Below are 13974 nucleotides of genomic sequence, written 5' to 3' on the forward strand. Positions count from 1 at the left end.
TGACTCCCTTCCATTAGAGGAAGTTCATATCCAAGCCAAAAAAACAAATGGAAGAAATGATGGATGTGTCACCTGAAGGAATTCAGCCCACTGTGGTATGAAAACTACCAGGAAAACTGTAGTTTAAAATAATACTGGTGAGGGGAAAGTTCTTTTTATGTTGGAAGGAAAGGACGGTGCTTTCTACTTCACCAGCCACTGGCATCCAGCAGTTTGTTCAGTTTCTGAGCCCATGGGCATTCCCAGACCCACACCCCAGAGCACACTCAGCTCCACCTGTGCCCTGCAGTGTCCCCCAGGGTAACACATTTGCTGGCAGAAGGTGCTTTTCTGCCTCTGCAGCTGCATGTTTCCTGCGCACAGCCCAACCTGAGTGGTCAGGGAGGTGCAGGCTGACTCATGGATGTAACTGCATCCACACCAGGGGTTCTCCTGGCTTAGCAGGGTCTCCTACGGTGTGTAATCTCTTTTTTTTCTTTCGCTCCTGCACAAATCCTGGGCCTGTGGTAATAGGAGCCAGCAGAATAAATGAAGCCTGACTTGTATTTGCTCCATATCTAAGATGTAAAGTAGGTGATAGGGAAAATCAGGGATGATTGCACTTCAGCCTCCTGGCTGCCATTTCTTACAGCTATGGAAGAACTTTAGGCAGCACAGTGAGAGCCGGTTTGACGTGGAGTCCCATGTTCCTATTTTTAAAATCCAATTTTGTGAGTAGGAAAGAAACAACAGGAAAATATGCTGGTTTTCATGCTGTTTTCTGTGGGCAGTCCTCTATTTCTTTGCACAGAACTGGGGTGTATTGCTCTGACTACTGTATTGTTTCACTGTAGAGGTGGTTAGAGCCAAAAAACATTTTTTTTCTTTTTTCTGATTACTCTATTTTTTGCTGTTTTGCTCTCTTTTCCTAAAAAATATTTTTGTTGTAAATATCCCCTGGTGCAAGGCTTCCAAGTTGTGATTCTCTCCACCTGTATCATGTGCAAACACCCAAATAAACTCAAACTGGGGAGCTTCCTAGATGGTTTAGTCATGGATTGAGGACAGATGGAGTGGCAAAAGCAGGGCACTGTCTGTTGACACTCAGCAGAGAGGGGCAAACCTCACCTTTAGCACTGGACACCAAATATTCCTAGGTTGTTAGACCTAGCAGGAAGGGGTGAAAACACATCGGGATGGTGCAAGGAGAAATCCCCCTCAGCAGTAAATGACCCATGGGTGTTAGTCAGGGATGTCCTGTCAGTGTGTAGAAGCTGGTTTCTGGTGAAGAAGGGTTTTTTAACACATGTGGGATCTAAGGGAATGTCTTGGATTGAGTGCCCTCCTCCTTAGTCAAGCCTAAATCAGGCAGGTCTGTTACTTTGTGCCTCAGCTTGAATTCCCAGTTCAAGTGGCTGGCAGCAAGAGCAGGAAGAAAGCTCCAGACTGAAAACTACTACAGAGCTGCAGCCCCCTAGGAACTGATAGGAGCAACCCCATGTGTGTTGCTGCGTGTTCCCGGTACAAAATGTTCCTCCTTTTTCTGAGAAGCTTTAACAAGTCACTGGTTTGCCACAGACCTTTCCAGTTTCCCAAAGAAAATCTTCTATTTCTGTGTGCAGTTCTGGGTTTTGCTGGGGTAGGAGCTGTTGCAGACCACTGTTCCTCTCTGTCACCCTGATCACGAATATTTTAAGGCCAGGCCTGTGTGGCTGCTTCTGTAAAAGCAAAGAACACGGCAGTGAGTGCTCCTGGAATGCTCTGAGTGTATGCATTATGCATAGATGTACTGATATTGTCTTGGTTATGTGATCAAATGCATTTTTTTTGTGTACTGCTCCTGCTTCCTTCAGGGCTTGGTGATGTTCCTGTTGAAACTCTCACTGATTTCCGTGGAGCAGAATCACAATCTCTGAGACAAAAGTGGACGTACAAAGGCAGCATTAAATGTATAGGAAAACCAGAAATCTGGCATTTGGATAGTTCCCATTGTTCAGACAAAATGACTGTTGCTTGTTTGTTTGTTGTTGTTTTTTAACACCCAGGCAGACAGGATGTATGCAGTACCCCTGTATTTCACACCTACATGATGAATTTCATCCAGTAATTTTTTTTCTTGGGAAAGCTTGGAGAAAATGATAAGTTATTCTTTCTACTTGGTAACACTGCAGAGAATTCTTGAATTATTTATTTCATGAGTTTTAGCTTTAGTGTATTTGGATGCCTGTAAGCTAACTTTGTAACTGACTGGGTGTTTGAAGTTTCTAAATAAATAGTGGTAGCTTGAAATACCTTGCCAGAAAAAAGAGGTCACCCTTCTTCTTCCCCCACTGTCTCCTCTGGGAAAAGAAAAAATAAATTAAAAATCCCACATGCCTCGTTATGAGCAGTGGGAAGTTGATTTGTAAAACAGATGCTGCATAGAAGTAATTGAGTTGAAGTCGCTAGAAATATGTATATGCTACACAACATCTGCAGATCTCAAGATGCATTCATTATCCTTCCAGAATTTAGATTGTAATTATGGGCCCTTTATTTAAGTTTCCATGGTGATGTAGAGAATGCTTCCCCCTTGTCCTTTGCTAATCAGGCCACTTGTGTGTTTGAATGGTGATCGTTTTCCTCTCCCCTGGGTTAAGTTACTGTTATTAATACAGAGATATTAAGTTGACAGGGAGCCGTCGGCTGCTCAGGCAGCGATTCAGCAGCAGGCGCACCAGGCTTCTGCTGCAGATTCCCCAGTGCCGCCGTTTAATTAGCCCGTGTGCCTCCAAATGTTTGCGAGGGATAGCAGCCACTGTCATAACAAGTGATGCAGCCGTGCCTTGGGGACTGGGGAAGTTGAAATCAAAGTCATGCAGCCAATAATATATCACACCATGCCGAGCTTCTCTCCTCCGTCCCCGCACCCTTCCCCTGCTCTCTTGGCAAAGGGGCTCTGCTGTGTTTTGTCGGGGGTTGTAGGTGGGTCAGTGCCCTGACAGGAGCTGTCCAGGAGTCCTGCATCCACATGGCCTTTGCAAAATGTCTCGTAATAATCAGAATTTCACATTATGTTGAGGCACGTTTATCTAAGTTTACAGCCTCAAGCCCGTGGACCCAGGATTTTAACGTTGCAGTTGTTTGAGAAAATGGTGAAAGGTGTGGTTTAATGACTAAAGATGTTATTTTACACAGGATTTTTAGAAAGATGTTCAAGTGAATTGTGGACTTTTGGTAAAACTGGGATAATTTTTTATTTTTACCTTAATCACCCAAAAGATATATACATGTTAATAGAACTTTATAGCATTTGCTGAGCAATTAGATAAATTTTGTAGAGCTTACATGAGCTGCATTATGCAGAAAAGGGCATTATGCTGAAAAAGAATGTTTATTTTTATGTGTTTTGATTATTTGACTATACCACATTTAGGCCACGGGGTTGTTACAACTTGAAATAATGTTTATCGAAGAAAATTTCAAAGAAGGTTATTTTTAATAGCCTACATAAAAGTAATCAATTTTTACGACAGCTAGTCACCCACCATTTACTAACTAATGTTTAAAAATTTTTCACTTTTATCAGAGTAGGAACACAGCTTTTTTCCTCCAACTGAGAGCAGTTTTCCAGCAGGAAGAGCAGGCTTGTTGTCAAACCGTGGCACACCAGACCAGAGGGTCAAACCTACCAGTGTGGTGGCATGACAGGTGTTGGCTTCTGCTGGGATCAACTGGACTTGGTGCTCTGTCCTGGGAGAGGGGTGCTGGCTCCTGTGCAGCAGCAGGCTGATTTCATGGAGCTGTGACAGCAATTGCCATTAAGTTTGTACTGCAGATTTAATAGACCTAGCAGGGTATGCTAAAGCAGGTCCCGGTTTCCCCACCTGAGGCTGATGTTAGGTTTGAGGTGGAGGAAGGTGCTTTCCTTCCCAAAACAGGAGAGCCTCTGTCTCCACCCATTTGCTCAGCTGCTGGGGTTTCCCTTGGAGATTATCAAAGTGAGTCCGGGCAACCAAATTGTGCCCTTGGTGCTGCAGGACGAGCAGTGGCCTGACCATGTTCCACAGCTGGGTTGTTCACACACAAACCCCTGCGTGCACAGCGATTGCTGCCGTCCCACCGCTCCCAACATCCTGCCCTGTGCTCCCCTAGTGCTGCTGGCAGGGACATCAGCAAAATGGCTCTGTGTTTTCACCCTGACCAAGCCAGGCCAAGGATATTTAGCATGTCCTGAGCCCTCCTTGCCCCATCTGGAGGGTGCCCAGCAGTGATGAGGGTACAGCCATCGCCCATGCACTGCACGTGCTGGCAGCAGGAGGGTAAGGGCAGCACAGGGATGTGCTCAAATGCCTTCTCTTCACTTTTAAAGGTTATAATTTACACTGGTCTCCAAAGCTCATCTGCTGCTGGCAGATGGAGCCAGCAGTGCCTGTTAGCCACGTGCCATATTTACATGTTCATGGCACTACCCTGGGTGGGTTACATCTCAGTTGCTTTTTTTGCTCAAGGGAAGATCTCTCCCAAACTTAGCAGGGGCTGCAGGGGAATGGAAGCATGAAAAAGTTTTCAATTCTTTTGTTTACTACTTAGTCTTTGCACATGCAAATGATTTTACAAGTGCTTCTTCTGTGTGTTGTGACTTCGTGTTTTTGCTCTGTTAAATATCTTCATTATCTTCATTAAAAAAAAAAAAAAATAGGTTAACATGAAGAGTTGAGCAGGGTCTAACAATATGGAAATGATACTGATACAATATGACATCACCAGGGTGATGGTTTGGAGAAGCAGGTGATTCTCAAGGTTATGCTCCAGTCCTCTCAAAATCCTTTGTCACTTTTCCTCCCCAGAGGATGCTCCTGAGGGTCAGAAGAGTGCTGTGCCCTCTGGCTTCTCGGCCAGGAGCGGCAGACTGCCTAAAGCCTGGGCTGTGTTTTTCTCCCAGCGAACAGATACAGGGAGAAGGATGAACAGGCAGCATCTTCAGGAAATAACCATTATGTGATTAAGCAGTTTGAGACCTCTCTGTCATGGTCCCACAGTTTTTGATCAGAAGTATCCAAATAAAAAGTAGGTGTGGGGTGCAGACCCAAATTCAGCCACTTGCCCTCCAAGGAGCACAGGACAGAGGTGTCTGGATGCAGAGGTACTGCTTGCATGGAAAAAGATTTAAAAAGTTGGAGTCTGAGATCTGTAGCCCCAACACAGAGAGGTTCTTTTCCTGTGGACAACAAATCCTATTTCTTCCATTCTCTCTTACTAAACTTGATTTCTTGATTTTACCTGCAGCTGAAATACTTAGAGGGAAATATCTAGATCCAAGACTTGCTGAAGTCCATTAAGATCTTTCCATTAATTGCATATTGTTATTGAATTCTGTTTCCTTAACCCACAAGGATTCTCATGGATTTTTATTGGAAATTTCTCCTCAGTAAAGACTGAAGGACTTGGTTGTAATTATTTTTTATCTATGCCACATAAGTCATCTCTTTAGCAAGCCCTTTAGCAGAAGCTGAGTGTCTCCTTTTGTAACAACTTCACAAGCACAAGGTGAATATTGAATGAATTATGCTGTATCATTTACCAGCGCATTTGCCAAATGTCAGGTAATGACAGAGACTAAAAATTTATGGCACAGAAGGGAAGAGTTTTATGATCTTCCATGGACTAATGTAATGACTCTTTTATACAAACAGAGATGAAATGCATTTAAAAACATAGCTATTTAGAAAATTGGCCTGAACACATTCTAAAATGTGGAGAAGTTCATTAGAGGGAAGAGCCATAAAAGTGGCCTTTGTTTTTAGTTCAACAGAAAGTTTTAATTTTGAAATATAATTGTTTGAATTTAATTTGCCCTCCAACTAGATAATTTGAAGAGTCTCTCTATCTGGCTCTTCTGGTACAACATAGTGGAGAGTTGCTCTTACTTTTATTTTCAGGGGTATCTAGCTGGTGCCACCATCACAAAACATAAAGATTTGTGGATGTAAAGCCACCACTGTGCCCCAAGGGTGTATCACACACTGTTCCAGCTGAGCAGATCCTCTGGGTGGGAAGGATGAGGGACCTTTTGGAAGTGTTGAGTCCAGACTGGGATCATGGCATGTTCAGACTTTTCCTGAGACTTCTCTTCTCCTTGTGTACTCTTCAGAAACCTTTCACATGTATTGCTGGTAGTTTTAATTTCTTACATAATCCGAAATCTATAGCAAACTCAGGCACGGAGTGAAGCTGAGCATCTTGGAGAGCCCTGAATAACTTCTCTCCCACTCAGACTTGGCATATGGCAGAGTCTTCTCACATTGTGTTCTTACAGGAGAGCTTCCTTGACCCTCTGTTTCTGTTTTCACTGTCATGACAGTCTGGACTTTGGACTCATTTAGCTTTAGCTTTTCACCTGCTGGAAAATCTTTGTAGTAACCTGAATAGATCTTGGAGTGCACACAGCATGAAGGAAGTGTTTGGAGGATGCTCTGGGGTGTTGAACGGGCTCAGATGCCAGCTCTGCCCACAGCCTCTCTGCAAATCACCCTGTTAATAAAGAGCCTCTTTTAGTTCTGGAAACATAGAGCCTTCTCAGACTATTACCCAGCATGTGGTAAATTAAACAATCTTGGCCTGATTGCATAATGTCACTTGAAATTTAAGATCCTTTTTCTCTTTAACCCCTAAAATTTACGAGCCATTTTTGTTTCAATTTATTGTAATTAGATAATGATTCTGCTCATTTGAGGCTCTCCTAGGAAGTTTTCTAGCTCTCTTTTGGTGGCTGATCTCAAATAACCAGGGGCAGGAGCACTGCTTGGTCTCCCTGCGGGTTTGTCTCAGTGAAATGGGTGCAGGGGTGCTGCAGAATCGTTTGGAACTGGGGCTGGAGCAGGGGCCAGGCAAGAGGATTGCTGCTGTGTGAGGGCAAATACAGCTCAGGCCCACTAATCTACAGCTCTGCTGTCTGGTAGGAAGAGGGGTTTGAAAAATCACTGCTTGTAGCTAGGAGGATTTTGAGTCCAGAGGTACCCAGGTCCATACTGAAATGCTTTCTTAAACAGATTCTTAACTTTCATCATGAGTTTAAATACAGTTTAAAGGAGGGATTTAATTTCTTTCAAATAAGATGCATGCTTTTATTTTTTTAATGTTAGTTTTGTGGGGTTTTTTGCATGGAAGTGCATTGATTCCCTAGAGCTCACATAGCAAACACAGCTTTGGTCTGCACAGGTAACAGGCACATGGAAATTCTTTATCCGTGTTTCTTGCTGGTTAATGAACTATGTGGTGTTAATTTGGCAAGATCTACCAGTCCCCATCTTTTAACTCTGGCAGTGGGTTTTAGGAAGTGATGAGACCTCTGAGGACATTTTTTTGGCACAATATAATGATTCATAGAACTGAGAGATTATGTGTCATTGAAAAAAAAAAAAAGGAAGATACTGTAAATTAGCCAGAACATTTGCCTGCCGGTGTGAGGAGGGACTGCACAATATTTTCCAACCTGGTTATCAGTTTGATGTGCCAAGCATTCCTTGTATCTTTAGAGAGATCCTTCTACATCCCAGTTTCTGTTATGAGGTCATGCTCATCCTTTCATGCAACAGCTTTTTCACAGCCAGTTCTCCAACCCTGAACACAGGCTTTCCTGATTTATTGGTGATTTTTGCTACCCAGTATCCCCCTCGCCTCCTTCCGGGATAGTGAACGCGTGACCAGAAAGGGAAAGTTTGGGAGACAAGATTCTTAAGAAAAATCACATTTTTTAATTGTACAGTACTATCTGCCTCAATCTGAGAATTGTCTGCTATTGCTCTGCAGGGACTCTTGGCTAATTAAAGTTCAGATAATGCTGTCTCAACCTCTGTCCCTGATGCTGTGCTGTTTATTCACGTCAGGTATTCATAAGACGGTTGACATTTTCTTCCTTAAAGATCTCTCTCAGGTAAATTACAGGCAGTTTACTGCTCTGACCTTTTCCTTTACAGGAGAAACTTTTGTTTTCAACATTTATTTTGTGAATATAATGTTGGAACGGATGTAATTGGAGAAGTGTAGTTGTTCTAGTCTGTATAGTTGGTCTATTACCTGTAATGATCATCTAATACTGGTATTTATACGTGATTATCTCTTACCAAACTGCTTTACATTTAAAGAAAAAGCCAGACTGTTTCACTGATTGGTTTGGGTGAATCACCTTTTTCTTTACTTCCCCTGAATACTACATTTGCTTTCCTAACACATTCATTTTGTGCCTGAGTCTCAGGAAGATGGCTTGCTCTATTAATATATTTCTGGAGTTCTCCTGTTATGGGTAGACTTTTATGGCTTTAATGTAGTTTTTGAAAATTCCTCTATTATTGATCTAGATATTATCCCAGCAGGAGTCAAACCCACAAGACAATTGTGTGAGGATAATTTCTTACTACAGAAGCATTTTATTCTGAAAGCCTGCTGTGTGATGTGTGCTTTGATGGATGACCCACTGTTTAAATGTGTATTAGACTCTGGCTTGCTAATTAAATGCCTTAAGGAGTGCCTGTATCCATTCAGTCTCAGTAAATGTGTGGAATTTCTGTTATTTTATTTCTTGCTTATGCTTTTGTGTTGAGTTCTTTCTGTTTTCTGACTGTAGAGAAGAAGGGGAGTAATGGGAAAACAAAAAAACAAAACAAAACAAAACAAAAAAAGATTACTTTCTACCCTCACTCAAGACTTTCAGCTCAGGGCAGAGGCGAAAAAATGAGGGCTCTCAGTTCAGAACTAGGTCTACCAGGTATGAGGAGGGGAGAAGAGATGAGTTTTGTATTTCAGAAGGGAATGAGAAGAGCACTCACCTGGAATTTGAGAGATGTGAATTTGGATCCCTCTTTGCTCCTGAAGGACCATCTCCCATGAGGAAGAGGGCCAAAATTACGAAGCTGTGAGATGCTCTCAGACTTCTTGGTTGAAGTGCCTGTTCTTGAAGCATTTTACAGGGAGGGAGAGTGGAGATCGTTCATAGTTGAAGAAAGGGATAAAGTTTATTCTCCTTATTTCTGAGTTCTTAAATTGGAAGAGCAGCCAAGGATAGAAACCAGAACTTCTGTTCACTTGCAGGAAATGTTTCCTGAGTATAGTCCTCACTCCTCTCATTGGAATTTTGTGTGTGTGTGGAGCAGGTAAGCATCAGAAATATATTTGCTGCTAAGGCCAAACATAGCATTTCTTCTGCTCAGAAAGATTTGCGCTTTTTGTTCTAAGACAGAAGGATATGTAGAGGATCATAGAATGGCCCAAATTGGAAGGGATTTTTGAAATGTATCAAGTCCAATCCCCCTGCCTTGATCAAGCTATTCAGAGCTGCCTGCAGCCTGGCCTTGAACATATCCAAGGCTGGGGTACCCACACCTTCTCTGATCAGCTCGTGCCAGTGGTCTCACCACGTCATGGAAAAGAATTTCTTTCTTATATCCAATCTAAATTCACCTGTTTTAATTTAAAACATTTCCCTTGTCCTGTCTCTACAGGCCTTGGTAAAAAGTGTCTCTCCATCTTTCTTGTAACCCCTCTTCAAGTATTGAAAAGCACCAGTAAGGTTTTCCTGATACCTTCTGTTCTCCGGGATGAACAGCCCCAAAATATCTCAACTTGTCCTCATGCAAAAGGTGTTTCAGCCTCAGACAATTTTCATGGCCCTGCTTTGGACCGGCTCTAACAGATCCATGTCTTTCCTGCACGAGTCAGTTCCCTCATCAGGTGCCATGGATTTGTGATTGCTCAAGTCCCTCAGAGGCTCTCATACCTGGTCTTCTCCTAAGATGGGTGGGACTTCATTCCTCTAGTCCCTGCCTGGAGATTCACCGACTTGGGAGATGTGGGACAAGTAGCTGACAGTGAAAACTGAGACAGGAAATGTTGCTGAGCACCTCAGCAGCCTCCATGTCAGTTGCCACCAGATTCTCGATCTCGTTTATCAGACAGGGAATAAAAACATTGATTCATTTAACAAAAGCAAGCTAATACTTTTCCATTAACCACAGTAATTGATACTAATTTTTAAAAATTAAATCTGAGACCAAATTTGTAAAAAATTATTGCTCTTTAGTAGCAACCTCTGTAGGAACAAAGATGTGGCCCTTCTTGAGCAGGGGAGTGGACAAGATGACCTCCAGAAACCCCTTCTGATATCACCCCCTCCTGTGAAGCTTTTAAACCCCAAATACCTCTGTTTGCAAGGGAGATTATGTTTTCATTGCTGTCATCAGCTATCTGGAAGCACAACTCATTCTTTCACTGTGACTGCTTTTTACTTATTTGAAAGAGATGGAGGCGGAATCTGTCTTTCTGTGTTCCTGAAGCAAGGCTCGTCATGAGATGCATTAGGAGGAGGAATGTCCCTGGTTTTCTTTGGAAGTTCTTGTAGAACACATACAAGGCCAAATCATGACTTTTTTTTCATCTGTGTCCCTGGATATGTAATTATCTGTGCTGCTCCATCCAGAGCACTCTCTCGGGTGCTTTCAAGAAGAGAACAGGCGCCCTGTGTTCATAATAGAGATTTCAGTGGTGTACAAAAGGAACCTGTGCTGTGAAGCAGAGAGGATTATTTTATTCTCATTAATGGAGCTTACGCTAGCCCATGGAGTACATGTATGTAGGACAAGATGAATTAAAACTACTAAAAGCAGTTAGGAAATTAAGTAACACATCTCCCCTCAGCTGTCCTTGGGACAGCAACTCAGCCCAAGCACAGGATTTAGAGATTCCTGGTTGGTTTTTGGAGCTGGTCATGTTCACCTAAGATCTCAGGGATGGGTGAGAGGGTAATGCTAGCCCTCTGTTTTGTCTGTGAAGCTGCTTTCCTCCCCAGCACCACGATCTTGAGGGCAATGCTAACTCCTCCTCCTGTACAAGAGGAAATTGTGATATCTGTTCATCAGGCCTCTGCTGTGCTTTTCTGTAGTGTAGTTGGATTTGTGTTTTCACAGAAGAGATTGCTTTGGGGCCGCACTTGAATATCCCAGGCACTCCACTGATACTTGCATTTTGTGGATGACTTCTTCAAGTAAAGGCAATGGTTTTCTCAGTTCAGGATGGGGTGAGAAACAGCCATGTCCCCTCCATCAAATGCTGATTTAAACAGGATTGGCTATTTTATAGGTTCAGTGCTGCAGGAAACAGAAACTGTCTATTGTAAGCACTGGGGTTTAAGGAAAAGTTTAAAAAAAAAAAAAAAAAAATAAAGGAGAGAAAGGCACATTTTGCAAGGGGGAGGAATTTGTTCTAATCCCTCTGAAATTATTTTCTTGATGAAAATTGTTAGATCTGGATGGACTAAGCCAACTGAGTTACCAAGACAACCTCTCCTGTCGTGAAGATGACCACGTATCTGTTGATTCAAGAACAACAACCAAGACTAAGGGCACTGGGCAGCACAAAGGGCCCGGGATGGAGCCCAGAATTGGGGATGGTGTCAGCCAGTCTCACAGGGAAGGACATCTGGAAATGGAGACAGCATTTGCCAACCAGGGATTGGAAGTAAATGATGCTACTGACAGCTCATCGGCTTGGAGCCCTGAGGTACAGTGGATTGTCATTTATTACACACAGTGATATCTTTTGAGGGATATTGGGGGCCAAAAGAGGTTAGAGGGGAAATGAAGAGAAAAATTGATCAGCGCAGGGCAAGATGATGGTACTCCTGCGTGCTTGTGTGCATGACCATACACCTCCTCCTTTGTGCTTCCCCTTTTTTCTGGTATTTTACCTCTTGCTACTAACAATAATTCACAGAAATGCTTTCATTGTTTGATTTCTGACTGCAGTCTCTGAACTGAAATTGGAACTTTAGCTACGCAGCAGCATTTACTGCCATTTACCAAAGAGTTCTCTGTGGTGGCCCAGAGCTTGGTCACTGGCTGTATATGCAGGGCGTGTGTCCCAGGACAAGATATGTGGTCACTGGGTTAGATCTGGGTCTTCTTCCAGGTAATTTCTATTGCACTTTTATTTTGAATCCTCAAGGGAACATTTCAGATTTTAAGGCCTTATAAACACCTCACGACTTTGCATCCCCCTATTCTCTCTTAATCTCTCTGAGTGTTGTGTTGATTTTCATTATCTTACCACAGGATTAAATTTCTGGAAAAATATCAGCCTGCATCAGACTTATTAAAAGAACAGCACAAAGGTCATATCTTCTGCCTGAGTTAAAAGAGAGCTGTGGAAATCTGTGCCTCCGTCAGACTCTGAGCAACAAGGCTTTGAGGGAAGGTCCCTATCCTTGGAGCAAGCAGCTGCAGCCAGTTCAGAGCTGGAAGGCAGCTCCTTGGTGCAGGTGCTCCAGCCCTACGGGGCATTTGGAGCAGCATTTTTGTTTTCTGCACAACGCAGTCCCACAAAACATTGCACACCCCATGGGAGCTGTGTGTGGCAGCAGCCCTGCCCTCTCTTTGCTGTGTTTCTGACACACACAGTTTGTCCGCCCATCTGAGGCTCATTTCTCCTTTTCAGTGTCTGATGTGCTTTGCCATGGTTCACGTGTGCCGCAGTGTCTCCAGTGTCCTCTTGTATTTCTTTGAAATTGTTGGCTCATTTTACTCCCGGTGTCTCCATTTTAAAAATGCAGAGAAAGGTTCCAGCATACTGGAGCAGAAATGCCCAAGACACAGTTTATCTCTTACAAGCAGCTTCTCATTCAAAGGTATTGTGTGGATTAATGAAAGACTTTTTATTGCAGGAACTAAATGTTCTGACATGCCAGAAATGTCCAAGTGTTATTATGCTCCACTCAAAGGATCTCTCTTTAGAGACAGAAATGGTAATTTTATGCCCCTGCAGTGGAACCACAAGTACCATTTAAAGCCTTGTCCATAATTAGCTGCTCTTTCAGGTTTCTCTGGCAGAAATGGACTTATTTTACTTAGTGAAGTGGATGTTGGCTGTCCTGAATGACTGGGTTAGGCATACAGTATCAATCAGGATACTTGGCTTGGCCTCTCAACAACTGTGCTGGGAAGAGGGAAAGAAAGAAGTTCAGATGAAGCATCTGAACCCAAATCTTTCTTCCTTGGATTCCAACTCAAGTGTCTGTATAACCAACACATTCACAAACCACTTGCAGCTCAGCTGGGCTCCAGAAGCAGAGGGGAATTCTGTCAATGACTTCCACAGAAGGAGGGTTTGTAGGTGTGTAGCAAATCTGCATGGGGGTGAATGCTGCATAGCACAAGGCTCTCAGAAAGGGACAGTCTGCGAGGTCTCCAAAGCCTGGATTCCCAAGGAAAGCTTGCTGCCAAGGAGTTCGGCATTTCTCTTTCTCTCTTTGCCTCCAGTTCATGCAGTCTTCTCTGCAGTGGATCTGGCCACAGCTCTAGTAGCATAACTTGGGATTTCCTGAAATCGGAATCTTTTCTAGCTGTTTGGTCAAAATGCAGCTGTCTGACCTTCAGTCTACCTTGCACACTGCCAGAAGGTGAGATATGAAGCCTTGCTGGGGCAGAAAAGTGTCTCTTGGATTTTCATTCCTGTGGGTTTGTGCTGATGCGCTGGAGTTCACATTTTCCAGCTCAGACATGTAGATGAAAGAAAAGTTATGCCTCGAGCATGGTTGTCTCCACACTTTAGCAGCAGTCCTTAAATGTGCCTTGATTCCATCTCCTCAACAGCATATGCACAGATAAATGTGTGGAGGGATGAAAATGTGGAGGGAAATATGAGTCAAGCACAATTCCATCCCGTATTGTATATTATTTCATCAACCAGGCAGAAATAACTTGACTGCTACACAGGAGCACTTAACATTTTCATAACACCACGTTCTCTCCAGGCAACCTGGCCTGCCTTGCATTTTTGTTTTTAGCAGCCTGCTGTTCATACAGAAAGATGTTTCTGTAGCTAAGCAAGTAATTTTGTGTGTTGTTCTCCCTTTGACATAACTTCTGCAAGACGTACAACAGGTCTCTAATCTGCACACTTGGACTCTTGTGTTCGTGTGCACAAGTCTTAAACACCTCTGAAAATGTGAAAATCTGGAGCTTTGCA

At 43.2% G+C, this 13974-nt stretch overlaps 1 protein-coding gene across 9 annotated transcripts in view; it reads left to right on the forward strand.

Annotated features, from left to right (window-relative positions):
- Nucleotides 1–13974, forward strand: part of SYT16 (synaptotagmin 16) — a 98977-nt gene that overhangs the window by 68408 nt on the left and 16595 nt on the right. For all 9 annotated transcript variants that reach the window (XM_040068567.2, XM_040068565.2, XM_040068564.1 and 6 more), the window contains one exon: nt 11255–11511. In XM_040068567.2, coding sequence (XP_039924501.1) covers nt 11255–11511 — 257 coding nt within the window. The remainder of the gene's footprint in view (nt 1–11254; nt 11512–13974) is intronic.

The sequence above is a fragment of the Hirundo rustica genome, chromosome 6, assembly GCF_015227805.2.
Source record: "Hirundo rustica isolate bHirRus1 chromosome 6, bHirRus1.pri.v3, whole genome shotgun sequence".
Taxonomy (NCBI): domain Eukaryota; kingdom Metazoa; phylum Chordata; class Aves; order Passeriformes; family Hirundinidae; genus Hirundo; species Hirundo rustica.